The sequence below is a fragment of the Alligator mississippiensis genome, chromosome 4, assembly GCF_030867095.1.
Source record: "Alligator mississippiensis isolate rAllMis1 chromosome 4, rAllMis1, whole genome shotgun sequence".
NCBI classification, from domain to species: Eukaryota; Metazoa; Chordata; order Crocodylia; family Alligatoridae; genus Alligator; species Alligator mississippiensis.
Genome location: NC_081827.1, coordinates 6,382,903 through 6,409,493, shown reverse-complemented (window position 1 = coordinate 6,409,493; position 26,591 = coordinate 6,382,903). Strand labels below are relative to the sequence as shown.

At 48.5% G+C, this 26,591-nt stretch overlaps 1 protein-coding gene across 12 annotated transcripts in view; it reads left to right on the top strand.

Moving 5' to 3' along the window:
* LOC109283187 (collagen alpha-1(VII) chain) overlaps positions 1-26,591 on the top strand; it is a 202,802-nt gene that overhangs the window by 164,145 nt on the left and 12,066 nt on the right. For 9 of the 12 annotated variants that reach the window (XM_059725738.1, XM_059725732.1, XM_059725734.1 and 6 more), the window contains 10 exons: positions 1,798-1,878; positions 4,116-4,169; positions 5,340-5,393; positions 6,420-6,482; positions 7,356-7,418; positions 11,886-12,002; positions 18,246-18,323; positions 22,120-22,173; positions 24,742-24,790; positions 25,748-25,787. In XM_059725738.1, the coding sequence (XP_059581721.1) occupies positions 1,798-1,878; positions 4,116-4,169; positions 5,340-5,393; positions 6,420-6,482; positions 7,356-7,418; positions 11,886-12,002; positions 18,246-18,323; positions 22,120-22,173; positions 24,742-24,790; positions 25,748-25,787 (653 nt within the window). Of the gene's footprint in view, positions 1-1,797; positions 1,879-4,115; positions 4,170-5,339; positions 5,399-6,419; positions 6,483-7,355; positions 7,419-11,885; positions 12,003-18,245; positions 18,324-22,119; positions 22,174-24,741; positions 24,791-25,747; positions 25,788-26,591 lie in introns of those variants that run through there. The other 3 variants (XM_059725740.1, XM_059725741.1, XM_059725736.1) reach the window with 2 other exon arrangements.

The window sequence follows — 26,591 nt, the reverse complement described above, 5'->3', positions numbered from 1 at the left end:
GTACAAAAAACTAGAACTCTTGGTCCCAAAATGATACCTTTTATTAGACCAACTGGGAAATTGCAAGACAATTGTCCTTTTCTGCCAGCTTTCGGGACCACGGCTACCAAGTACACCCTTGATTCAAGTTAGGTCCTTTCCTGTGGTTGCTTTCAGTACATCGGAAATGATGCAGGCTTGCTGAGGCATTTTGAAAAAGCAGTGCATTCATCTGATACTGGGATCCTATCGGATGCTCTTTCTTCAGGGAGAGAGAGATGGCTGTTTTAGGGTCTCCCTGAGTAAAAATCTGGTAGCTGATATTTTTCCCCGGTTTTTAAAACACATACATTTCTTTTCAATGCCCAGCTGCAAGTTCATTCAAAGCACCCAGCGCCACTCACGAGCTCTGTGTACCGCTGAGCTGGGCTGTGAGCACTCAATGTGTTCATGAGGTGCTCTGAGGACACATGTGGCTCTATGAAGAGTAACTGTTACTACAAAGAAAGGAGCTGGAAGAAAACATCCCACCAATGGATCTACAAAAATATTATCTCCATTATACAGGTGGCAAAACTGAGAAGCGAGATGGCTCTTCCAAGGTCTGGGGCAGCCCTGGGGCAGGGTAGGGAATAAAACCCAAGTCTCTCTTGACTCTCTATTCAGGCCCTAAGAAAATTGGAGTGAGAAGTGCAAGACAAGGATTTTTGTGGCTTTCATTGGACCAGCCACATGGTTGGGGTAGATTTAGACAGGCTTTTGAATGCCACGCATTCTTCCCGAACTTTTTTTTTTCCCTAGAAAACTATATTTTGATTTTTTCCAAGAATTTTGGTGAATGAAATCAAGTACCATAAAGGTGCCTGGGAAAGTAGAGTGCATGGGATAGAAGTCACTACCCACTTCTGAGGACATAAGCGGTCGGGAGAGACAGAGACAGTGGGCGTTCATTGGGTAAGGCCATCTGCTCCATGCTGTTCAGGTCCTTAAACTCTAGCGATCTATGAATGTCTTAAATATCCCCATTTGTGGTAATGACAAGATTGTACCTAGAAGGGAAATGCTGCTTTCATTGGCAGAAGGAGCCACAACGGGTTTCAGGCCAAATCCAACAGCTCATGGATGTGAGAAAATCCATCTTTGGTGTGTGCACCTGACGCATCCAGTTGACCTGGATCGTTTCACCAAGTCCCACGCTTCCATTCAAATCCATCTCCAAGCACAATGTTGCAGGGCCATCACTGTGCACCTCGGTTTTATCACCTGTAAAACGGAGAGAACACAACTTACTCCACAGGCAGGATGTTTAAATACTTGCAGGTGTCAATAGGTGGTGTAGGGAAATGGTGCCACGTTCATTCATGGTCATAGTATGAAAAGGGCAGCTCTACACTGTCTTTAGGGAGGAAGACTTTTGAACATACCCTCTGATCCCGCTCATGTGCACCAAGCCTAGACCTAAGGTGGTGAAGCCTCTTTGTGGGTGTCCTTCACGGCTGCTTTCAAGCACTGTGGAGCCAGAGGTGTCAAAAGCCTCCATCAAAGAGGTGGGGGGTCCCCTTGGAGTCATTTCCCTGCTTCAGCTTCAGGTTTGGCCCATGTGAGTGGGAGCAGATGGGTTGGGGGAACTGTGAGAACATCCCTCCTAGAGAACACGGGAACAGGGTATCCTCATACCCAATATTCGCCCAAATGTTCTGTTTTGGAGGAGGACAGGGCTGTCCCCAGCCTTTCATTTCGCTTTCATTTTTGCTGACTTTCTCAGAAGCCTCCCAGCCTGTGGCAGCTGAGAAATTAATACAACTCCTCTCACGACAGGGCACGGCAGGCCTTGATGGGAAGAACGGGAACAAAGGCGCGAAAGGCGACAGAGGTCTCCAGGGCCAAAAAGGGGAGCCGGTGAGTACAGCACTGGCTGCTAGAGGTCCATTTTGAAGATTGCAATAGTGGCCTGGTGCCTTTTCTGACCCGGCTTTCAATTCCTCTACAAAAAAGAAACAAATAGTCCTTGGCTTTAAGATATCCCCTACTACTATTAGTAACTCTAGGTGTATGTGCTTACCTACCGCACACCCCTTTTGTCCAAAAAGCAGCCCTGTAAAACTGGGATGAGTGTCTTAAAGGGGGGGAAGTGGATTCTTCCCCTCTGGGATAGGAGCAGGAGGAGGCGGTGTTGCAGAATAGTTGCCAGCTTCTCTTCCAGCCCCCAAGCAGGAGGTGCAAGTCCAGGGTTAACCTTTCCGTAGCCACTCTCAGTTTGCTGGCTGAGAGAATCCGGCAGCTATTTTGCAACATGGCCTCTCCAGGGAAAAGCCTGTTCTGGGCCATAACTCTGGAAAAACCCTTTGGTCTGCCTTCTCGAAACAACGGGCATGTCTTTTTGCACGAGGCGTGTGGTGTGCAAGAAGATATGGTCCGTTGAGGATGGGTTCTCGGGTCTGCTGGATGCTGCCATCCACCACCTGAGAATTAGGTCCCAAGTCTCTTCTGCCATTGTTTTAAGTTCTCCTGTAGCAAATTCATCTGGCCTGTACGTTACTTCCTGTGACTCTGTCTTCACTTCCCTTTGGTACCAAGCGCAATAATTCCCAACGCTAGCAAGACAAGCGTGCGGGAGGGAACTATCCGTTGCTGGCTAATTTCATCAACGGGACAACTTTTGCAGGAAAATGATCTTTTCTTTTTTTTAGTACAAGGCAAATAGAATTCGAGTTGAGGCTCTTTGAGTAGGAGAAGCTGTCTTTCCCCCGAAAGCATATCTATCAATTTGCTCTTTATTGGTGACATTTTATCCTTTTCTTTCTTTATTAATCCCCCAAATGCCTCCAGGATTGCCGAAGTGGTGCCAGAGGGGGGAAGAAATGAACTCTTGTTCTCATTTTAACCCCTCCTGGACACCGGATGATGTCTTTCATAAAAAACACTGACAAAGTTTTGCTAAAATTGTCCTTGCAACCTCAAGCTAGGTCTCTGCAGAGGCAGCACGGTGCATCCAACTGTTTGTGTAATAACTCCTTGAAAGGCCCTTTTAGGACATTCAGTCAGTGAATGAAGACCCCGGCTGCCAGCTGGGCTTTGCACGAGGAACCTCAGCATTCAGAGTAGTAATCCAGGAGCCGAGAGTAATCCAGAAGTAATCCAGGAGCCGAGAGTAATCCAGGAGAGTCTCTCATATCGATGAGCAGTACTTGCTCTGACCTTGCCAGCCCCTTAGGCATGCAAGGCCATGACCATCCAGTGCTCAGTTACATCGTGAGTCTCAGCAGTGATTGTGCCAATGGGAGTCCCATTTTGAGAGGTACATAAAACAAACAAAGGTCTCAGGTGAATCACAACACTTTTCCAGCCTCTTCATTACGCTCTACATATATCCTGAGCAGCCCTGTAGAAATCGGTAGATAGGTTGCACTAAGAAGAGGAGGCTGAATTACAGTAAGGAAGCTCTTTCTGGGGGGCCCTTGTGTATGAATATGCTCGTGTAACATTCGTTTCACTCCAGCTGAGAAGTGGCAGCGTTTCTCGAGCTGAGACGTGGGCAAAGTGATTGCTTTGAAAGCTTTTGGGTGGAAAGCACCTTATGAATATAAGAGGGTGCTGCTGGGGAGGGTGCACCTTTAGTTTTCCAAATTGCTTGCTGTTGTTAGGCCAAGTTCTTTGGGTAGATGTGATATCTTTCATTAGACCAGCCGAGTAGTTGGGAAACTGTTCTTTGCAAAGATGAGATATCTTTTAGTAGACCAGCCAAGTAGTTGGGTAAATGTCCTCTGCAAAGATGGGATATCTTTTAGTAGACCAGCCAAGTAGTTGGGTAAATGTCCTCTGCAAAGATGGGATATCTTTTAGTAGACCAGCTGAGTAGTTGGGGAAAAGTTCTTTGCAAAGATGTGATATCTTTTAATAGACCAGCCGAATAGTTGGGGAAATGTTCTTGCAAAGAGCCCTTTCCCAACTACTCAGCTGGTCTAACAAAATAAATGTTCTTGCAAAGAACATTTTTCCAACTACTCAGTGGGTGATATCACATCTACCCATAGAAACTTGCCTACCTATGTCCTTAGACCAACATGGTGACAACCAAAGACCCTGCTGCCATTGCTCTGTATCCATCCTGCCTGACTTGTTTGTTTGCTACTCAGGGGGAGAAAGGGGATCCCGGGATAAGTGGTGACGTTGGACGGAGAGGTCTGAAGGTAAGAAGCAGGCAGGACCACAAGAGGTGATGTGTGGTTGGGCCCTTCTGCAAGGCGGGACGTACAGTCTAAAGCTGATTTCTTGAAGTGAAGCTCTGAATGATGGTCAGAAATGGTACATGGGCCAGACTGCCAGATAGATAGCTGGTAAAGAAGAGATCAAAGAAGCAACCATCTAGCTTCCAGTGTAGACTGCAAGGAAGGCCAGGATCAGTAAAAACTCAAAGCCAGCAGGTCTGCAGTGCTATAGGAGACACCAGAGTGCATCCGAACATTTGGGATCAGTCCAAGACCACTCTGAGATGGCAGCACAACCTGCCATAGGAGATAAACACATACGAGACGATATGACCGAACCTGGCACAAGAGATGCATAGGGAGGATGTCACTGAGTAAAGTTTGTTCATCAGTAAAGGTGCCTGGCACAAAAACGATTGATCACAAGGCAAAGCCTGTAGGATGGTCCAAAACCTGGTGCAATAGACCCAGAAAGGTATGTAGGAAGGTTGTAATGATAAAGATCATGAATTGGCAAATTGTACATTGCGGTGATGCGGGCTTCGTATAAACACTTCCAGGACGCATCTACACATCGCCCCATGGTGACATAGTGATGTGCTATATCACCGTATGGTGCGTTATGGCGACATAGCGATCCCACAGGTCTACATGCGATCGCTAGCTATGTCACCGCAGTAGCGCGGTCCCCACTTATAGTGCACCACTGTGGTGATGTAGTGGGGACATTTAAGCATGCGCTGCCAGTACAGCGCAGTATGGGTGGTTACTGCACCATGTTTTAGTACTTCCAAAAGGAAGTACGAAAGGAAGTACTAAACCATGGTGCAGTAATAACATCGCCGTTTGGCGACATGTCAACACACTCCTAATGTATAAAAAGAGTTGAATGGGAGCACACTTTGGATTTGTGTTGAACCCTGCACTATCCCTGCTGTCAGGCAGTCTGATCACCTGGCTGGTAGCAGAAATAAAGGCTACATTAATTTTATCCTCACTGAACAGCTGCTGCGTGCTTATGTGAACCATGTAGTAATGGGACCTACCAGGTCTCTGTTCAAGTCAGCTGGATGGTCCACCCCACGCAGAGGGGTACTTTATCCTGCATTAGTCCTGATTTCTCTTGACTATCCCCATGTGCTTTCTCTCCAGGGTCTGCGTGGGCTTCCAGGACGGGTGGGAGCCCCAGGGGCAAACGGAATAAAGGTGAGGATTGTCTTCCTCTTCACTTGTAGAAGAGACTATAGTGAGAGTGGAGGTGCATGACTGGCAGACAGCCATGGGAAGGGAAATCTTTCTGTTTAACCCCATGGCGTGCACATGGGACCTGGAAGATCCCTCCTCTATATAAAATTCGTTGTTGTTTTAAAGAGAGCTGTAACACCTATCTAGGATTTTCACAGCCCAGAGGTGTCATGGCAGGTGGTGAATGCACTGCGTTTCCGATCCAGCACAGGTTTTGAGACTTACTCTGAAAATTATGCTGAAGGGTTCTCCCAGTTGATGCAGATGTAAATAGTCTCTGGTCATTCGGGGAGTGAAAGGCAAGCAGAGATGATGCTGGCCATGTCTTTCCTTTGTGTATTGTTGGGTACCATACCTGGAAGATTTTAACCATGCTACACTGATGACCATCGAAGTCCATGTATGGACTTTCTCTTTAGTGACTTCCCTGCTGGCTCAAATGGGTTTTGCATTGCAAAAAAGATCTAAAAATTTACTTTTCAACGATAGGTTTTTCTTTTCCTAAGAGTGATTCATATATTAAAAAACAGGGGTGTCCTCTTCCTTATTTTTGTTATCGGTCTTCCTGGGACAGACTCTAAGATATGAATGAAGGGTATGATTGAGCTCATGTGACTGGCACAGCTGAGCTCCATCTCGCTATTTGGGTAATAAGCCTCATAGTATCATACTACTTAGGGTCGGAAGGGACCTAAACAGGTCATCAGGTCCGATCCCCTGACCTGGGCAGGAATGGGTGGCGGGGTCATATCACCCCAGCCTCGGTGGCTTGGAGCTGGTTCTCAATTCTTCCAGTGTTTTGGGGCGGTCAGGGTCAGATCTAGGAGTCTGGTGGAGATCCACCTTGACTTCAGTTGCCCTTGGTGGTGTGATAGTGTCACAATGTTGACCATCTCATCATCTTCCTCATTGATTCATGAGGAATTCTCACTCGGTTCTTTTGGTGTCCGAGCTGCTCACGTGCTGTGCATTTTATTCCGCGTGTAGGGTGAGATTGGAAGCCCTGGAAAGCCAGGAATACCAGGATTAGATGGACCTCAGGGGCCAAAGGTGAGTGGCAAAGCCCCTTTTCCAGCTTGTTCATTGGTTGGTTGCTTGCTTCTGCACACCTTCTCAGGAGCCAAAACCTAGTGTCATCAATGAGATTCTTCCCATTGACTGGCACCTCCGCTGCTGGCCGGCTAGCCCAGGTTACCTATGTTATCTCTTGGGACGTGAGTCGCAGGTAGCTTGCCAGGTGTATCAGTAATGCTGCCCTGGTGTGGACAAGCCCTGCATTACCCCTTCAGATCACAACCCCTTTGGGCTAATCCCATCCCAGGAGGAATCCAGGACTGGCTTTGACAGGGCATGGTGACAACACAATCAGCGACCAGCCTGCTGCAGCTGTCCCAGTCCTGAGATGCTCCCCAGCCTCTCCCAAGACCCACTGCTACACCCAGATCACTCTGAGAACACTGTTATTCTTCAGCATGACTTTACATATGAGGTTGGAAATCCCATGGAGGCTGGAAATCCTATGCATGCTTCTCAAGCACCTATCCCACAGTTGCAGACTCCACTCTGGGCATCGGTTGTCTCATGGGCATTGAAATGCTCAACGCTGTAGCACCTAAGTCTCCTGGTGCCTTGCACCCTGGCTTTGCAACTGGGTCATCCAGTGCAGTGGGAAGTGGTACGTGTTGCTTTGCTGAGGAGAGCAATGGCCCTGGAGGTTTGTCTCTAACAGCCTAGCATGCATTTTAATCCCATCAATGCATTGTCTTAGGGAACCGGGATAGCCTCATTAATGAGAAGTTTGCAACAGGAAGTGGTGTTTTCACTAGGATGGGGCCATTCCTTGCACCGAGATGTGGCTCGCTTAGTTAATTATAAAGAAGGCGAGTTCTTCGTTTATCTGGATTCTCTCTCGACCACCTTTAGGGTAACCAAGGAGTATCGGGCGCCGACGGCCCCATAGGAATTTCTGGAGAGAAAGGAGAAAAGGTTAGTACTCTCCAAATTGCATTGAGGACAACTTTCCTTAAATGAAGCATCAATCATGTTGAGTTAACACAATTACATACTTTGTAAATCAGAAGTACCCTTTGCAAAGGGCAGTCATCTCGGGCATTAGGCTTGCACTGGGGAGACGAAGGGCATGGTGTCTGTCTGTTCACTCCGGATCATGTGTTTAACCCTTGATGCTTGCCAGCCCAAAAGTTGCACTGGCTTGATCAATACCAGCCCAAAATCTATAGGGCAAAGAGAGCAGAAGTCAGTGTAAAAGTGCTTTATCTTAGCACTGCTGTTCTCAGGTGGGAAGCTATAAGTACGCTGGTATACGACACCTTTTAACTGCATCCACATGAGCCATTTACTCATTCTCTGGTAGTTGTCCTCTACTATCTTCTGCTGCTTTTATATCCCAGGGGCTTTTTGTATTCATTTATAACCGTTCTTTTATTCATCTTTACATGTATTTTCTGCATTTAAAAAAAAACAACCCTTGAATTGAATCACACACCTAGAAAGTCTACTCTTGTCATAATTTAATTGGTGCATAATTTAGCGTGGTAGAAATTTATTTCAAGTAAAATTCATACCAACTATGTCTTGCATTTGCCTTCAACAATGTTTCTAAGTGGTGTCATTATGGAGGCATTGCAACACGCAAGTGCATTGCGTGTTTTTCAACTGGAAATTGGAAGTTACAGAAAAATTGAGCACTTAGAAATGTAGTTGTTGGAAGTGCTCAGTGAAATAATAATATATTAAAGTCATCTTAATGCGCACCCCTACCTGTCTTATGCTATATAGAGGAAATTGGAAAAGCTGCCAGGAGGGGAGAGGAGATGAAGGGTGAGCAGGATAAAGAGAGAAAGAGGGAATAAATGGTTCATCTAGTGAGGTAGATAAGAGGGGGCATGGCAGCTACGGAAAATAATGAATGGAGTAGCGAGGTAGATGGGAAGGTCCTGTTCCCCTTGTCTCATAGCACAGGAGCCAGGAGGTATCAGATTAGACTGATTTTCAGACTGATTAAAGGAAAGGCATTTTCCCTCGGCGTGCAGTCTGCGTAACTGTCTGCTACAGGATGTCATGCGAGAGGCAAGGATCTGTTAGGGTGATCTCGTTCATTGGACCGACTGTATAGACGAGCTAAATCTATCCCAGCTGCACAGGAGATCCAATAAAAGAGATCGCCCCAAGAAATTGTTGCCTTTCGCATCATGTCTGGACCATCACAGCTACAACATCCCTTGTACACTACAAGACGTCGTGGAAATGGAGTCTGAAAGCAGAACAAAAATAGCCACCATTGGAAGAGTTAATGCTACAAAAGCTTGGGGAGGAATACAGACCCTCAGGGGATGGGACTTCAGCTGGTCTTTAATGATTAGAGATTGCTTCCCTGGAAGCAAATTAATGCATGCCTTAACTCCCGTGTTTCAGGGATGTATTTGGTAGCCGTGTTGGTCTGAGACGAGAAGAAATGCCAAACTCTAAAACTCTTGGTTCAGAGATGATACCTTTTATTAGACCAACTAAGAATTTGCAAAAAATGATCTTTTTTTTTTGGTTTGCAATCTTAGTTGGTCTAATAAAAGATATCATCTCTGAACCAAGAGTTTTAGAGTTTTGAATTGCTTCAACTCCTGTGGGTTTTCATGGCCCATCCCTTGAAGGATCTGCTTTGCCATTGCTGGAGAAGAGAGTGGGACCGACCCTAGAGGTGAGCTAGAGGGACGATGGGATCAGCTCTGGCCATTCCTGTAGGAGGAGAGAGAGAAGTAGTGTTTCTTCCTTCCTCCTCGCTACTTTGCCTCAGAAGCCCCAGCCTTTCGCAGTGGTTCTGCAAGCAGCTTGTCATTGCGATCCCCTCCTTTGTATTGCTTCCCCTCTCGATCTTTTACAAGTCAGCTTCAGTGGAACAATTAAGCGGAAAGTTGCCAGGGGGTCAACGTGCTAAATGGAAACGCGGGCTCGGTCGGGCACGGGGAATGCATCACATCAATCATGTTGGCGAGGGGGGTCCTGCCTTCGCCCACCGACGCTGACCCGGCTGACTCATTTCCCAAAAGTTTCACTGTGGAGGGGCCGGGAGGGGATGGAGATGACTCTCCCTGCAGAGTGTTTCAATGCAAACCTCCCTGCTGTAAATGGATGGGTTTCTATTTTTAGTTTTCGCTGGAGCCATGCATGCAAATAAGAAAGCCAGCATTGACTGAGTCACCGAGGTCTTCCCCTCCACCTCCTCCCTCCTAGTCTTTTCTCCTAATAGCAAACTGGGGAGAATTCTCATTAGTGCAGGCGTAATGGGTCAGGTAATTGGGAACCTCTTGGGCGGCTGACGAATTCAGCGCTCACAGCCACGGGGTGTGGGAACTGCCTCGCTGCCCAGGGGATATTGGGAGGTGTAAGTGTCTCCTGTTAGCTTCCAGGAGATGATGGCACCCACATCACAGAGGAGCCATGATAGCCTGAAGAGGAATTTGGATGGGGTGTCACCATGTTGACCGCTGTCCCAATCAACACATTGGATGGCCGACTCAGTAGATGTCACACATCAAACCAGCCAGGGATACTGAGCCCTACCTGTGGCCCATTTAGCATTGTGTCATGGTGGCAAGGCATATGCTGGTAGGAAGAATGATCTAGTGCAATGGTCCCTGATCCTTGATCAGGTCATTTAACCTCCCTTGTACCTCAAGGGGTGCATCTACACGTGCACATTTACTGCACAGTAACCCAAATTACTGTGCAGTACAAGCACATGTCTACTGCACACTCATACTGAGCAGTAGGTATAGTGACTAATGCCAGCTTGAGGTTAAATTTGATATCTGCATCATGCAGATATCAAATTTATGCCCAATTAGTTACTGCGCAGTAGCACACGTGTAGACGCCTTGCTGTGCAGTAACTCTGTGTGCGTGGAGTGACTTGGGACTAACTTTAGTCCCTAATCAGTCCACAAGCAGTGTTAATGAGCTTTAATGCTTGCATATGTAGATGCCGGCCTATTCCTGCTTACTGCGCAGTAATTTACTGCACAATAAATGTAAGCCGGCGTAAATGCATGTGTAGGCACAGCCAAGGAGGATAACAGCACTGCCCTGCCTCACAGAGATGTTGTTAGAGGACTTGCATTAAAAATGATGAGACGTCTAGGTATCGTGGTAATGAGGCCTCTTTCCTACATACCTAGGTATGTCACCGCTGTTCTGTGATTAAATAGGAGCTCAGATTTGAGGGCTACCAACACGGCCTCCCTAGCAAAAGCAGTGTCTACCTGCTCCAGACGATGAAGAGAGAGTTGCCAAAGGGCATTGTCGTGATCCTCTCCCGTTCCCTCCTATTCATCTCTTCTTTCCTATCAAGGTTGCTTATATCACAGACAGACACGGTTCTTTGGGGAGATGTGATATCTTTTATTAGACCAACTAAATAGCTGGAAAGATTGGTTTTTTGCAAGTGTTGGGGCACAAACTCCCTTCTTTAGGCAGAGGGAGAGTCTGCAGTTCTTTTGTGCTCTCCTGGGTGGGAGAAAAGCTGGTATGCTAAAATGCAGGTCTGTGAAAATGCAAATGTGTGGCAGTGACAGGGATTAATTGGGAAACGTCTAGCCGGTGTCAAGGGCTAGCGTAGGGGTTGGACTGGATGACTCTTCAGGTGCTTTCTATGCCCGCGATTCTCTAAGAAAAGCTATTGGCGGGGGAATGGAGATCTCCTACCTTATGAGGGGGGATTGAAAGAGGTCAGCCTGTTTAAATGAATAAATCAAAGGCAGGAGGGGATGTGAGAGCTCTCTCTGAATGCATCCAGGAGCGGGGAAGAGTTGTTGAATCTAAAGTACTGAAGGACGGGGGGGGTGGAAAAGTGGCCACTTACGCTGGAAATTGGAAGGCTTCTAGCCATTGGAAAAGCGAGGCTCTGGACCAGCCTCCCAGTGCAGGGATCTGGGGGACATAAATGCCAGCTGGCTTTAAGGCAGAGTTTACAAAAGGGCTTTGATGACATGGTTCCCTGCAAGAGCAGCAGCCTGATCCCAGGGGTCCAGCAGGTCCCTCCCACTCCCGCCTCCCACATGAGGTTTCTCTCGGAGGCTGAGGTTGCTCCAGAGATTGAACCTAGCCCGCAGCGCTCTCTCCTGCTGTTTTGATGGCATAACACAGGGACGTAGGGATTAACCGGGCCATGCATACCAGGGCAGGCGCACACACGGTCGATCACAGCAAGAGGTTCCCTTGGGGTTTTGATGCATTATTGATATGCATTATTGATGCATTATTGATATGCATTATTGATACATTATTGAGATACTGGAGGACTCCACATGCAGCGCTTGATATGTGTCCCTGTGTCAGTAACCCGGCAAAAACCCGTCTGGATAAGGCTTTATAAATGGCATCTTCCAGGCATTGCTTGCATTTCCAAGTCTCTAAACTCCTCTGTGTTTGGATTCCTCAGGGCGCCAAGGGTGTTCCTGGCTTGGGTGGCTTTAAAGGACAAATTGGACTGCCAGGGAAGACCGGTGTTGCTGGACTGCCTGGATCTCCAGGACCGCCAGGGGAGCCAGGGCCACAGGTGAGGACTGTTAGGAGACTGCACGAGGTGACCCTCGGCGCTGAGAAAACGCCGGTGATTGTGCAGAGCAGCATGGGCTGGTTGTCTCTGGAAACCAAGGCAGATCACTCCAGGCTTGGCTTGCACTGGTGCAAAGCAGCCATGCACATGAGAACTTGTCAGCCACCCCTACGGCAGCCAGCTTAGACCCACACGTAATGCTGCAGGCGACTGCGGCAGCCGACTCTTGGCAGCGACCTCCATGACTTATCGCAACCCTCAGAGGTTTTGAAGACCTGGCTCCACTAAGCCGTGGCTGGGATGATGTAGTTGGGACTGGTCCTGCTTTGGACTCGATGTGACCTCCTGGGGTCTCGTCCAACCCTCATGTTCTAGGATTCGAACCCAAGTCACCACGTGGAAATTGGTGATGCTATTGAAAGGAAGAGGTGAAACAAAGCTCTCTCCAAAAGCCACCCCGAAGGTCCCTTCCACTGACGAATAGCTCCGTATAAGGCAGGATTGTCCAATAATGTGTTGAATCTGCACCCGTGAACCTAAAGTTACTGTTGAATCTGCTCATGCCAATGCACGTTTACTTTTACTTTACCTTTAGGATAGATTTGGTGCCTGCCAGTCTAGCACCACTCTTCCCCACATTTGTAGCTAGAGTCATTTATTTATGAAGGCCCTGGGACGAACACCTTTGGCTCTAATATTTTTTCAGGGTCTCCTGCAGGGTGGACTAGGATCACTAGGTTAGGTGCCAAAGTCGACTCAAGGTCTGAAGTATCTCTGTGCAGAGATGACCTTGTGCTTAAATTAGTGCACCACAATGCAGGGGGGGCTGGGAGTTTTCCCCACCTTTATGGCATGCAACCTCAGGAAAGGTCTCCAGGTTGCAGCCATATCGGTCTAGAGGAACAGGCAATCAGGACTCGTAGCAGAGATGAGATCTTTTATTAGACCAACGAGATTTTTGCAAAAACAAAACATTCTTTAAAGACCTTTTTTTGCAAAAATCCTGTTGGTCTATTGAAAGATATCATCCCTCCTATGAGTCCTAATTGCCTTGACCTCAGGGAAGTCATTTGAGGGGTGGGTACGCCGCATCCCCAGCAAAGGACACTCAAGTATGTCCCACCTGCCTGCTCCCTCTTGTACATGCCAGACCTCCAAGGACTTCGGGTAGGCATCCCCCCCACTCTTTCAAAACATCAATTCCCCGGGGGTTTAAATAGAGCACTAATACTCCTTTCCTCCCATCTTTTGTCTGCATCACCTATTGATGTGAAAGTCTTCCAGGTGAAATCCTGCTAAATGTTAAGCTTCTAACGAAGCAAACTTCCCCATGCGATGCTAGGGATGGGGATATTCAGGGCCCACCCCTCTCAAGGATCTATTTAATCAGCACCTTTGAATGCAAGACATGTCGGGCACCTTCTGAAATATAACAAAAGGACTTGTAAATGAGATGTGTGAATGCTGTTTAGGAACGGGAACATCCTGCCCCCAGATTCTATGGTAATGAGGAGCGCGGCGCTGATACAAACAGCATACAGTGGGGGATACTGGAGGTTCATGCTAATCACCAACCCACGGGCATCATTTATTAAGCAACCAAGAGATCTGCAAATGAAATAGGGCTAAAAATAAAAACAGGCCTCTTGCCGGAGGGAGGCTGGATTTGGGGCTGGATCTAATTAAAGGAGCTCAGAAGAATCGAGAAGAAGTTGAGAACTGCCTAGAACAGGTAAGTGTCTGAAAGATCAGCCGCTTCCCCTAAATCCATGTGTAGACAGGAGTTTAAAAAGCAATGATCTGGGGGATGGATCGGTGGGGCATGTGAGGAGCCATGTCTCAACCCTTGTTCACCAGTGAATAGCTCTTTGTATATCTCATCGGTAAAACCCTTGGAGATCCTTCGGGGCAACAGGCGGTGTGCGTCTCTGTTCCTGGGAAATGACAGATTTAGGGAAAGAAGAGATGTCGGGTTTTTTGTTTTATGGGTACGTCCTGTTTGGCTGTTCCACCCACGTACCAAGCTGGGTAGAGCAGTAGATGTGCTGGAGGGTCGGGCTAGGATTCAGACAGACCTCGACAGATTGGAGAAGTGGACCAAAATCAATCTCATGAGGTTCAACAAGGACAAGTGCCAAGTCCTGCACTTAGGATGGAGCAGTCCCATGCACCGGTGCAGGCTGGGGGTGACGGGCTGGGCAGCAGCTCTGCAGAAAAGGACTCGGTGTTTCAGTGGACAATAAGCTGAATATGAGCCAGCAGTGTGCCCTTGGTGCCAAGAAGGGTAATGGCATACTGGGCTGCATTGGTAGGAGCATTGCTAGCTGTGCAAGGGAAGTGATTCTTCTGTATTTGGCAACTGGGGAGGCCACATCTGGAGTCCTGTGTCCAGTTTTGGGGCCCCTACTACAGAAAGGAAAAATTGGAAAGCATTTAAAGGAGGGCAATGAAGATGGTTCAGGGCCTGGGACACATGACTGGTGAGGAGAGGCTGAGGGAAATGGGCTTTTTTAGTCCGGAGAAGAGGAGACTGAGGTGGGGTTTGAATAGCCGCCTTCAACTCCCTGCAGGGGGTTGCAAAGAGGATGGAGCTGGGCTGTTCCCAGTGGGGGCAGATGGCAGGACAAGGAGCAATGGGCTCAAGTTGCAGCAAGGGAGGTTTAAGTTGGATATTAGGAAAAACTTTCCCACTAGGAGGGTGGTGAAGCGCTGGAACAGGTCACCCAAAGAGGTGGTGGACTCTCCATCCTTGGAGGTTTTGAAGACTGGGCTAGACCAAGCCCTGGCTGGGATGGTGTAGCTGGGGCTGGTCCTGCTTAGCGCAGGGGGTTGGACCAGATGTGACCTCCTGACGTCCCTTCAACCCTCACTGTCTATGATGCTAGGACAAGTGCCTCTGTCCATCAGCCAGGCCGCGTCTCCCAGAGGGGGAAAGGCAGAGTGTTTGAGCATGGAGAGAATTTGGGGTGGGACCGAGAGAATTTGGCACAATCAGGGCCATAGGGACGCTTGTGTGGCAGACTGTCTTGTTTCTTGGAGTGGCCAGAAGTGTACAGAAAAGCAGAGCACAGAGCAGCCTCAATATCATTGTATAGGAAACAAATTTCACTTGGGACCTCAACTCATTATGAATCCAGATCCTGAGGTTTCCTGAGGGCAACATGTTCCTAAGCCTCGCTCCCTTACTCCCACTGAGGCAAACCAGCATCTGGCAGTACGGCACAGGACTGTTTGAAGCGGCCCCAAATGCATGCCTCAGGACTGCATTCAGGTTCTCATTCCAGCCACGGGATTGGGGTGAAAGAGGGTTTTCAAACCCACCGTCTTGAACCAAGCGACAAGCTCTCTGTGTGCTGACTTCGACCCTCCTGCCTTCTTATTTGGACCACGCAAAGGCAGTGCAGCTTGGCAATCAAAGAAAGAAGGTGCATGATGAAGAGATAACTGGAAACCAATTGGAAGAAGAAACGGGAGAAGGCCCGGAGAGACATGGATGAAGGCAGCAGAGAGAAATGAAGAAACACGGAATAGGAGGTCCATGTCAGAAAGAAGAAGGACTGCTAAAGAGGAGTGGAGAGGAGGCTCCAAAAACCATCTGGCATGACAGATGCTACACAAACAAGTGGGTTGTTGGATCCATCATTTGCACCCATGCCAAGTGAACGCGAAGCTGGTTTAAAATCCCAGAAGCATTTCGCACTCCATTTTGCATGGACGTATAGACAACTACGTGAGGTGCAAGACAATGGGGACCTAAGCCCCTGGAGAGAAAACCACAATCAGAGGTTTTGTCATTAAAAAATACTATACCACCCAACCTAACACCCCAAAATACTATACCGCCCAACCTACACCCAAAATACTATACCGCCCAACCTACCTGGAAGCCCTCTGGAATATAGTCGGGTCCAAGTCCTCATGTACTGGCTCGTGACAAAGGCGGGAGAGGAGACTTGCAAGGACTGTTCGAGGCAGACATCCACTCGGTGTGGATACATCATAGTCAGCTGGACTGGCTGCTGCTGGGTTTTACTGGATCTTACTTATGCAGACAGAGGAGCTTGGCTCAGTCAAAACCCCTTTCGAGGCATGGAGTGGGAGGGACTGAGACTGCGGCATAGATGGGATGTGGAAGTTGGGTCTTGGGCTGAGGCAAGAGAGGATGGAGGATTAGGAGCCTGGCCGCTCACCCAGTGACTGCACCCACACATCTCATTTCAGACGAACGAAAACATCTCCTTCTCCTGGCACAAAACAGTTTGCACCGCTTCCATGGCATGTCCCCCACCGCCCATCTTTCTATTTTTAGTTGCAAATTTCCTGGCAAATTTCCTAACCAACAAGGTCTCAAGGAAACATAATGGTTCGCTTCCAAAGGATGGAAATGAAAGGCCTCAGCTTTGTCCCATTTTTTTCCTCTGTGGGTTGGTTGCTGAGTTTGTCTCATGTTTGCAAACTGCTCCCCTTGCCCTGAAACTGCCCTTGTCAATGGATAAGATACTTGTCTGAAAAGACCTCCGGGGCCCCATCTACATCATCCCTACAAACTCCTGTGCCTTTCTGCTCCGAGTCAGCTGGATCCATCCGAAGTGCAGCCCAGCATCACCTGGACCTGCTATTGCTTCGCATCCCTCCCGTGGCAGTAACTCGTGCTGCCCCTGAAGTGCCCGCCCTTCTTGCTCAGTCCAGCACACAGTCCCCAGTGTCGAACCCAAGCCATGAGACGGTGGGAGAAGGATGAGAAAAGCAAGCAGAGACTGGCGAGCAAAGACTTCACATCCCAATGCCTCTATAGGTGCTCCCCATACCACCTCCCTTGCAATGCTCTTGGCTGATATCTCACTCTGCCACTTCCCGGATGATGCTGTACGCCTTAACGTCTGTATTACCGGAGGGTGGTGGTTCTCTTTTAGTGTCAATGTAGGTGGCCTGACCTGTTGGCCTTGGGATGTAGTCCCCTGATGCCACCCACCCACCTTGGGGAAGGAAGCTGGTGAGTAACCATCATGTCAGATGAACCGAGGATGCACTAGACCGGCTGCACGCAGGTTGATCGGGGCTTGTTGCCTTTGGAGGAAAGGATTAAAGGCCAATACATGTCGGTCTAACCACTTGTTCTTCCCTGCTTTTTCATGGGTGCTTTTTCACAAGAACATAATGGCTCAATTTTACCATTGAGGGGATAAACCCCAGGCATCCACACCTGCATCACGTGTCTCTGTTCTGCAAATGGGGCAGTGAGGATGCCCCAAGCTACCAGCCCTTGAGTGTACCCAGCCTTGGCCCCAAGCTGGGTGCCAGGGGCACACTCATTGCTCCATTTCCCAGGCCAAAATGTTTAGGATAGGACCAGGAGGGCAGTGCTCCCCTTTCCCTTAAGCCAATACAACCCTACCTGTCCTCCCAGGACAGGAAATGGGGATGCAACCAGCTTTTAACAACCCGTGGGAGGAGATAACGCACTGACAGAGATGGCCTTCGTCATTCCCTGTCATTCCTTGAAATGAAGAATGGATTAAAAAAAGGCTGGGGAAGGCAACCAAAGCCAGACCCCCTCCTTGCATGTATGGTTAAACAGTCTGGAGCTTTCAGATGAGAGGTGCAAGCCACACGCACTAGAAAATCTGTGTAAGAGATCATTAATGATTCCAGCCTTGATGTTGATTAACGAGAGTGCATGAGAAGGCTCCTTGCACACCCACACGCCTCCTTGCCTTTCCCCTGAATTAAAATAAAAAACTCATAGGGCTGAAATACATCACCGAGGCCATCCAGATGCCAGTGTGGGAGGGAGCAGCAGTCATCCAAGTGCTTTCCCTCCTGCTGAGACAGTTGCTTAAATTAGCGGCAGAAAGTAGATGGGAGACGGGGAGAGAGAAAGAAAAACACCGTGTATTGGGGGGGACTCCCAAAAAAGGGACCTAGACAGGGGGCTGCTAATTGCCTGATGCTCTTGGGTAAGTTGGAGCTCCATGATGGCCCATACCTTCCTGCTTGGTTGACTCACCGGCTCCTGTTCCCTGGGCATTTCCCTCCATAGGGAGCAATGTAGTTCCCTATAAAGGAACTAGATTTAAGGCATGAATAGAAGGGGGATGCATTTTTAGAGCAACTAAACCCCAAGTCATCCTTGACGATTGAAATCTTATGATGCCAACGGTGGTATTTAGGAGGGCGGGGGAAATCCAGAAGCCGGCAGTCAGTTTGGAGGCAAGAAAATGATCCTTTTGTTTGGTATTTTAGGGTTCAAGAGGTAGAAGAGGAAGACCTCAACTCTGCCTCCGGGGGCCGCCGGGCACACCCGGCCAAAAAGGAGAGATGGTTAGTACCGAGGGCAGCTCAAAGAGAAAAAATGAAGCTGTGATCTAATGGTTCATCCTCTGGCCTTGGGCTCAGATCCCTCCTCTGCTGGATTATTGGTGCTGCTCCTCCACTTTCTCTCGGGCACCGTAGCATTTTGTGCATGAGCGCGCCGTCGGGTGCTATCTGTGGTGCTGCTGTAGTGTGTGTTTCCTTGGAGACCTCAATATTCACACACATGACAACTGCAAGCAAGGTGTTGCGAGATGCGAGCCCTGGTTACAAGACGCCTGCAAGACATTAGCTCTGGATGTTTGCCATAAGATGCAAGTTCAGTTCACATAGAGACCATCCCTTAGGTGTACTGGGAAGTGCCAAAAATTCCCAGTCCTTTTCCTACATGGACTGGGAATTTTTGGCACTTCCCAGTAGACCTAAGGGATGGTCTCTATGTGAACTGAACTTACCTCTTATGTCATTCTGTTGACGTCAGACATCCACATCTCTTACACCGTGGCCGTAATTCTCGTACTTTTAGTCGTTCTTGTACGTGCGCGCACGTGTCCGCGATGGTGGCACCAATCTTAACCCTCGGCCTTATCAATCAACCGACTTACATCAAGGGTTTGTAAAGCCTAAGTCCAGAGGTGTGTTTTCAGTCTAGGGCTCATGCCTTTTACTTTCAAGCTCTGGTACAGGGTTAGCTTTTCAGTCCCACCTGCTTTTAGCTGAGCCTTTATTAGGAAGTGTCTATGTGAGTATTAATTAGTACGTTTGGATGCAACCAAACTCTCTAGGAAGCCTTCTGCTGACCCCTAGGAGCAGGACCAGTTGCCAGCTGCGCTTTGGGAAGGCAGCATTTGCTAATAGGTTTTTTCCGTGCTCACTCAAGAGCACCTTGCAAAAGAAAATAAGCTAGATCAGGTCTTGTACACATACTGATTGCTTTGGCTTGGAGTCCCAGTTCTTGGTGTCAGCATCTGATTTCTTGAGGTCTGCCTTCAGTAGGTCCTTGCAGCATTTTCTCTGGCCACCGCAAGGTCTCAGGCCACAGCGAAGCTGGGAGCAGAGCACTTCTTTCGGAAGCTGAGCGTCCGATACCCATATACCATGTCTGGCACAACGAAGTTGGTGCTTGAGGATCACCGACTCAATGCCGGTAGCATTGGCTGCAGCAAGGATCCTGGTGTTTGTGCGATGATCTTCCCATTTGGGGTGGAGGATTTTCCTTGAGGCATCATTAGTGATACCTCTGCAGTCTCCTGAGATGATGACGGCAGGTGTACAGATGTACGCCTACAGATGTACAAGCCCACTGTCCCACATTAAATAAGTGTGAAGTAACACTTTTCCCAGGGCAATTGTGGTCAGTTTGAGTGAACTGCTGTTCACTCCAGGGACCAGCCGTGTGTGTAAAGAGCTGTGCCCCTCCTGGTTTGGCCAGCTCAAACCCACCACCTGTTTTTCCCCATCGTTGATCCCATGCATTTCTCTGCCTTTTTTCATCGTTTGCCAGTCATCAACTCCAAAAACCACACGTGTGCTTGTTCTTCCTATGGTGATGTCCTATTTTGAGACAGCTCTGTGCAAGAGCATCTCTCTTTTAGCTGTCCAGAGAGGGACATGGACTCAGATTAAAGAGCACTATAAATAGATGGCATTTCAATGTCATCTCAAAGGATCCCAGGGCCAGCTAGGCAGGAATCATTTTGCCCGGCAGACCTAGTTGGCAAGGCAAGGACCAATAGTTTCAGAAGCAGGAACATGAACTTAGGCTGCTACATCCATGTTTGGCATTTAAATAAATTGGCCTGACTTACCAAAGTGCAGGCAACTCAGCAGCCCACAGCAGTTACTGGTGGTTTGGTTTTCAGAAGATGAGTCTGCTTATCATAAGATCAGAAGAATTGCCTTTGACTGGGTCTGACCATAGGTCCATCTTGCCCACTCCCCTGCGTCGCACAGGGGCAGAGAGCGGATGCTGAAAGGGGTAGGACTAGCCTATTTCCCCCACTGTTCTTCTCTCATTTGCAGCCTCTAGATACCTAAATACTGATTGAACCTAAATTCAAGCTCCCCTCTTTTGAAGTCTCGCTCTCTCCATTTGCACTGCTAATTGAGAGAAATTGCACCCGTCTTACACAAGCTGGAAAAAAAAAGAGGGGGCAGCGCAAGACATGGAGATCTCTGCATTGCTCTGCACACAACTCCAGGCATACATTTGCCCACGCACAAGTAGCTAAGTCAGACAGGAGGTGAAAACCAGCCAGAGACAAACCATTCGCACATCTGCATCTGGCTGTGGGGAAACTGGGGACAGGTTTGCAAAAAACCGATCAGTCCTAAAGCCCTCCCTCTCCGTACTGAGTCTGCTTCTGATCTTCATAACCCGGTCGTCTTTTCCGACTGAGTTCCCATCCGCTACAGGTGTCAACATCCCTGACTCCCGGCCTTCTTGCGTTAGTGAGTGTCCATTGCATTTTGGCCCCTAATAGGTTTAGCTCCATGCTTCCTTGGAGGTTAATGTAATCTGCTCCATTTCTGTTCCCCAGAAGAACAGGCAAATTCAGAAAAATGGCTCCAGCCGCTCTCGCTTGGACAATTTGTCCTCTGCTCTCTGCACTTTTTCTCTTTCCTGAGCCCAGAGTTTTAGAATCAGCAAATCTGATTTTTGCGAGGTCTCCAAGCAGCTTTTGCAGGTGAGTGAGTGAATTGAGTGATTAAATCTTCCGTTTGGCTTCCGTTCCCTTTATATTTGGTGGCGTTGCGTCCTCCAAGCTGTGACTGCAGTGGCCCCAGGAAGATTTCCATCCAGCATTTGTTTGCACTCGTCGCAAGAACATCACAGTCCCCCTGCTTTGAGGCCAAGCTGTCACCCCATGGCCTTTTGTGCCACCTGGATGATGTAGGAGCAGGAATTTGGCTGTCGTTGCTAGGTGCTCAACCTCTCTTTGGCCTTGCCTACATCAGCACAGCAGCGTGTCCCAGCCAGGAAAGGTCCCCGTTGTCTCACCCGTGCATCTGAGGACACACTTCTACATACAGCCTTTGGCCCCATGCTCTCAATCAGGCCAGGGGCTCAGGGGTCAAGAACAGCCTCAGAGTCCACCCCCTAATGACTTCACGTCAGGCATGGAGTATGCCTGCTGTTGCCCATTTGTGGGGCACGTGTCCTGGTGGAGACATGCTGCTACCATAGTGTAGACCAGCGGCGCTCAACCTTTTGGTCCCACTGGCCAGATGAGTGGTGCAGGGTTCATCTGTGGGCTGGACCAGGCCCTGGGATCCAGCTCCATCCGCTCCTTGCACCCAGGGATTGGGCCCTGGGGGCCCAGAGCCAGCCCCTTGCACCCTCCACACATTGGATTCAGTCCCAGGACCTGGCATAGCCTCCTCCTGCCCTCTGTGCACCAGGAGTGGGTCCTGGGGGCCCACCACTGCCACCCCCCATTCCCTGACACTGGTATTGGGCCCTGGGCACAGGCACTTGATTCAGTGCACGGGGCCTGGGGCTCTCCATGAGTCCAAAAATTAGGCAGCAGGGGAGCAAAGGCCAATTTCTAGACCCACGAGAAGCCCCATGGGTCAGATGCCATGGTGCCATGGGGCAGATCCTTTGAAACTGGTCAAAAAACAACCAGCTCTTAGGATCAAGGATCCTTTATATACCGACTAATTTCTATGGTCCTCTGCTGGGATAACTCTAGCCCCTTTGATTCACTGCTCTATTTTCTGGCATCATCCCACATTTGTGACAAATGCTGCATTTGAGCCTTGTGCCTTTCCCCCCTCCACCTCCTCCTTTCTATTTTAACAGGGAGAAAATGGGCTGACCGGTCTGAAAGGAGAAAAAGGAGAACCGGGGCTTTCTGTGAGTACTTTCCCCCAAATCACTGCCTATTACACAGGCCTGAAAAGAGAAATTAGGACCAAGTACCACTAAGAGGTATGGGGAGAAGGGTGGAGACACTAGCAGCAAATTTCTTCAGTGCATCCCCACTAGATACAAGTATTTGGAATAACTAAACTAATAAACTAATTCCTGATCATAGAAAAATAGGGCTGGAAGGGACCTCATGAGGTCAACTAGTCCGGGTCCTCGCTTGAGGCAAGATCATACCTGATTAAGCCATCCCTGCCAAGCATCTGACAATGTCCAGGGATGGAGATGCCACAACTTCTCTAAATAGCCTGTTCCAATGCTTGACCACTCTCCTAGTGGTCAGATAGTGGTCAGATATGACCACTCTCCTAGTGGTCAAGCATAGTGGTCCAGTAGGGACTAGATGACCTCACAAGACCCCTTCCAGCCATACTTCTCTATGACTCCTAGTCCAAAAGCTCTTCCTAATCTCCAACCTCAATTTCCTCTGCTGTAGTTTGAGGCCATTGCTCCTAGTCCCCTCTCCTGCATCTCTGTTTGCATCCTCTTTATAATCCCCCTTCAGGTATTTGAAGACTGTTATCAAATCTGATAAAAGAAAGGTGCAGGGGAGAAGTGGACTATCCATCACAGCCATGCAGGGAGAAAGACACCATGAAAGAAAGCAGGAGGGGCAACTCCATTAGCTCTGGGTGAAGACAGGGAGGTCATGAGGAGATCTAATGCTAGGGGGTATCTTCTCCCCCATCACAGAAGACTTACATTAATAGCCAGGGGGCAGATGGCCCTGTGAATATGGGCTAAGACAATCCAGGAGGCAGCTTCATACTTCTTCAGGTGTGAAGGTGAGTTTGGGGGCCTGGGTCAGTTCACATTCAGTAGGTGCATCTATACGTACATTTATGCTGCATTAAATTTACTGCGTAGTAAGTGGAAATAGGCTGGCATCTACACGTGCAGGTGTTAAAGCACATTAATAGTGTGTGGTCTGACTTGGGACTAAAGTTAGCCCCAAGTTAGTCCACACACACACTGTTACTGCACAGTAAGGCATCTACACATGCATTACTGTGCAGTAACTAATTAGGCATAAATTTGATACCTGCACGATGCCCAAGTCGGCATAAATCACCATAGTTACTGCACAGTATGGGCATGCATGTGTAGATGCACACCCATACTACTCAGTAATTTTAGGTTACTGCACAGTAAATGTGCACATGTAGACGCGCCCAGTAAGAACCAATGTACACCCTTGGCTCAGGCTTGGGGCATGATCTTTGGGTAAGGTTTGCAGCAGCTGGGCTTCTCTTGTGTCCCAAGCCTGGGGAAGGATGACCTTGCAAGGAAAGTGGGGCTGGGGTTTAGGAATTTCCCACCACCAGCCCCTTCTGTAACTTGGCCAAGTCATTTAATCTCTCTGGGTCTTTGCTTCCACACCAGCTAAATGTGAGACGCGATCAGAGTGCTACTGGGTTGAATTCATTAACGTCCATTAGGCATTGCACATACTAACAGGATGAGGCTCTTCAGAAAAGCTTACAAGTCAGGCATTTTGTTGTCATAGTTGCCCCTAACTTCATCAGGGCGTTGGCAGAATCAGAAAAAATAAAAATAGAAAAGCTTTTGCAATAGTTCTGGCCCACCCGGAGACAGGAGGCATGAGATACGTCACTACAGAACCCGTTCCCCTGAGATCAGACATGTTTGAAGCCAGATGAGCATCTGAGCCGGAGGTATTTCTCCAAACCAAGCCCCTTGAGGTCTGGCCATGGCTGGAGCGGACCATCTTGGGATAAACACTAGAGTAGCACTGATGATGGAGAGAGAATGGTCTCTGGGAGAGATCCATACCGTTGTGAGAGAGGGCATGGAAGTGGCTAATTGTCCTTTAAAATAATATCTAGATTAGAGCTATCGGCCAACAGAGACCTCTTGTATAGTTGGGAATGGGAACCATCACAGTTGCCCTTTGTGATTTTCACTGTACCTTTCTCTGGGCTGGGTGTCACCCAGGCGTGATGGGTTTTCCACTTAAACTTGTCCTCGGGGAGGAGGTGTGTGGAGCAGCAAGGAAGAGGGGTCTTGTGGAAGGAAGTGTCTTCTTGAGCTACTGAACTGATGGCTCCTGGTTGAAGGGAGGAAGGAGAGCCATTTGAAAACCCAATGGCTCTAATTCTCAAGTCGAGTTGGAGTAGGTCCACCTTGGCTATGGAGGCGTGTTGACCCTTACTTCCCAGATGCAACAGGAGACACCAGTGAGAACGTCACCAGCACTTGGTTTCATTAGAAAACAGCTGTGGCCCCGTGTATTTGTCATTGCAACTGTGTTAGCTGATTAGCCAGTAAGTCTAAACCAGAAGCCTAATTCTCGACTGTACGGAGGCCCCTTTACGACACTCGGGGGGCGTGAAGTAGATGCCGCTTTTCGCCCCTTCGCTAATGGAGCAACATCAGCTATGTGCAAACACAGTGCCTGAAGGAGGCCAAAGAGAAGATGTCCTTGTGCCCATAGATGCTGGTTCTGAAACAAAGCTTTCCTCCCTGCAAACACAGGAGGAAGCCGTGAAGGACGTGGTGAGGAGCGAACTGAGTGACAAGTGCGGTGAGTCTGCTTGAGCAAGCTCTGCTTGCAGAGACGTGGCCCGGCAACGACTCCCAGCAGGGGCTAAATTGGAGCAATTTGAATGCCTGCACACCCCGGCTTGGCAGAGCAAATATCACCCCATTAGCTGCAGGCGGGGGACGCATCGCCAATCAAGCCCTTAGATGAATGCAAGTGTGCACTGGGCACAGGATCCCTGCCACAGTCTCGACCTCTTTCCTGAGCTGTAATTTTGGTCCTGATGCCCTTGGCTTTCCTGTCCCTTTTTCTGTGGTTTTATGTGCAAAACCCTTGCTTTATGGTCAGGCTAATGCTTTTGTAGATGGTTAATGATATGGTTACCATAAGGGAGCAACGCAGGATGTTCCCTGGCTCCAAACAACCTCTGAGTTCATGCCAATCTCCTGGATTTTCCTAATAATTGTGAGCAACGTGGGCATTTCCTCTTCTGCAGCCGGGTTCTGCCAGCTCATAGGATCTGGTGCAACCCTGCACGGCTGCAGGAAGATTGCTCCCAAACCTCTGCCATCCTCACCAGGACCAGGTTCACCGGCTTTGTTTTGGGCTGACTTGAAATTCGAGTTGTCTCAAGGATGTTGGTGAATTGAGAAGTCACAAGAAGTCATTTGGCGGGCAGGGATGGAGCATTTGCTGTAGTTTCCAGGTTTCTTTCTTCTTCCTAAACTACGCTGGCGTAAATTTAGTAAATGAAGCATTGTTTTTTAAATGAAAAAAACCCAACACAATGCCACGTGATGTTTTGGAAGTTATTCTTAGCGAGCCTTTTTTCCTTTGGCCAAAGCATTTTGATGATATAACTCCATGATATAAATGACTGGTCTGAACCTGGATTCTTGCCCCAAAATGTTGTGGTCTTGCTGGTTTTACCCTTTCCCTGTTATCCCTTCGGGAATCAGATCTCCACTTATTCATGTCTCTCTCTCCTTATTTTTGCAGCGTGCGCAGGTGAGTTGAGATGGCTGCCCGTAGGAAAACGGTACGGTTGGTAATGCTTAAGTAGACGTTGAAGTGAGCATGGCCTCTTGCAGGCAACTACAAAGGTGGTTCCTACACTGGAGTTTCCAACACCGGATGAGGCTGAGGAAGAGGATCGAAATACTTTTCCTTTGATTGCAGCTGGGTTATAGATTGCTTTTAGGTCCTGAATCTCAAGGTGCTGTTTTCTAAGGGAAACATTAATACAGTTTTACAGTGCAAATATGAAGGGGGGTTGGAGAAGCCATTGGCCCCTGGGAATAGATTTTGCAAATATGCTATAAGGCATTATTATTATTTTTTTAATTATTGCAAGTGACACGCTGTGGTTTCATACTGCTTGAGACCAGGCTGCCTTCAAATGAGAGGAAGCTTTCTAAATATCAAGAATTTCTTAAGTCTAGAAATAAAGCATCTTTGGCTGTCTCGAGGCCACCCTTTTCCACTTGACGTTGTTCACCCGGCTCTTGTTCTCGTGACACCGCTCATTTGTTTTGCACACTGTAGATCCAGCTCTGAGTCTGAATAGTTTGAGCACATGCCTTTTAGCTCCTAGAGTACTGACCTGCTAGACGGGATTGTCTTTCCGTGATACGGTACATGCCCCTACATCTGTATGTGGTCCTGGGAGTCTTACCTTCATAATCTAATCTGCCTTCCTATATCATTTGCTTTCAACATACCGGTGCTTAGTGCCACCCTCCCAGTCTGTACCAACACTTTTGCATAGGGTTGGCAAGCTGGTCAAGTGACTGGTCAACTATTGTCAATTGTCTGGTGAATTGACGGCATATTTTTTACTCAT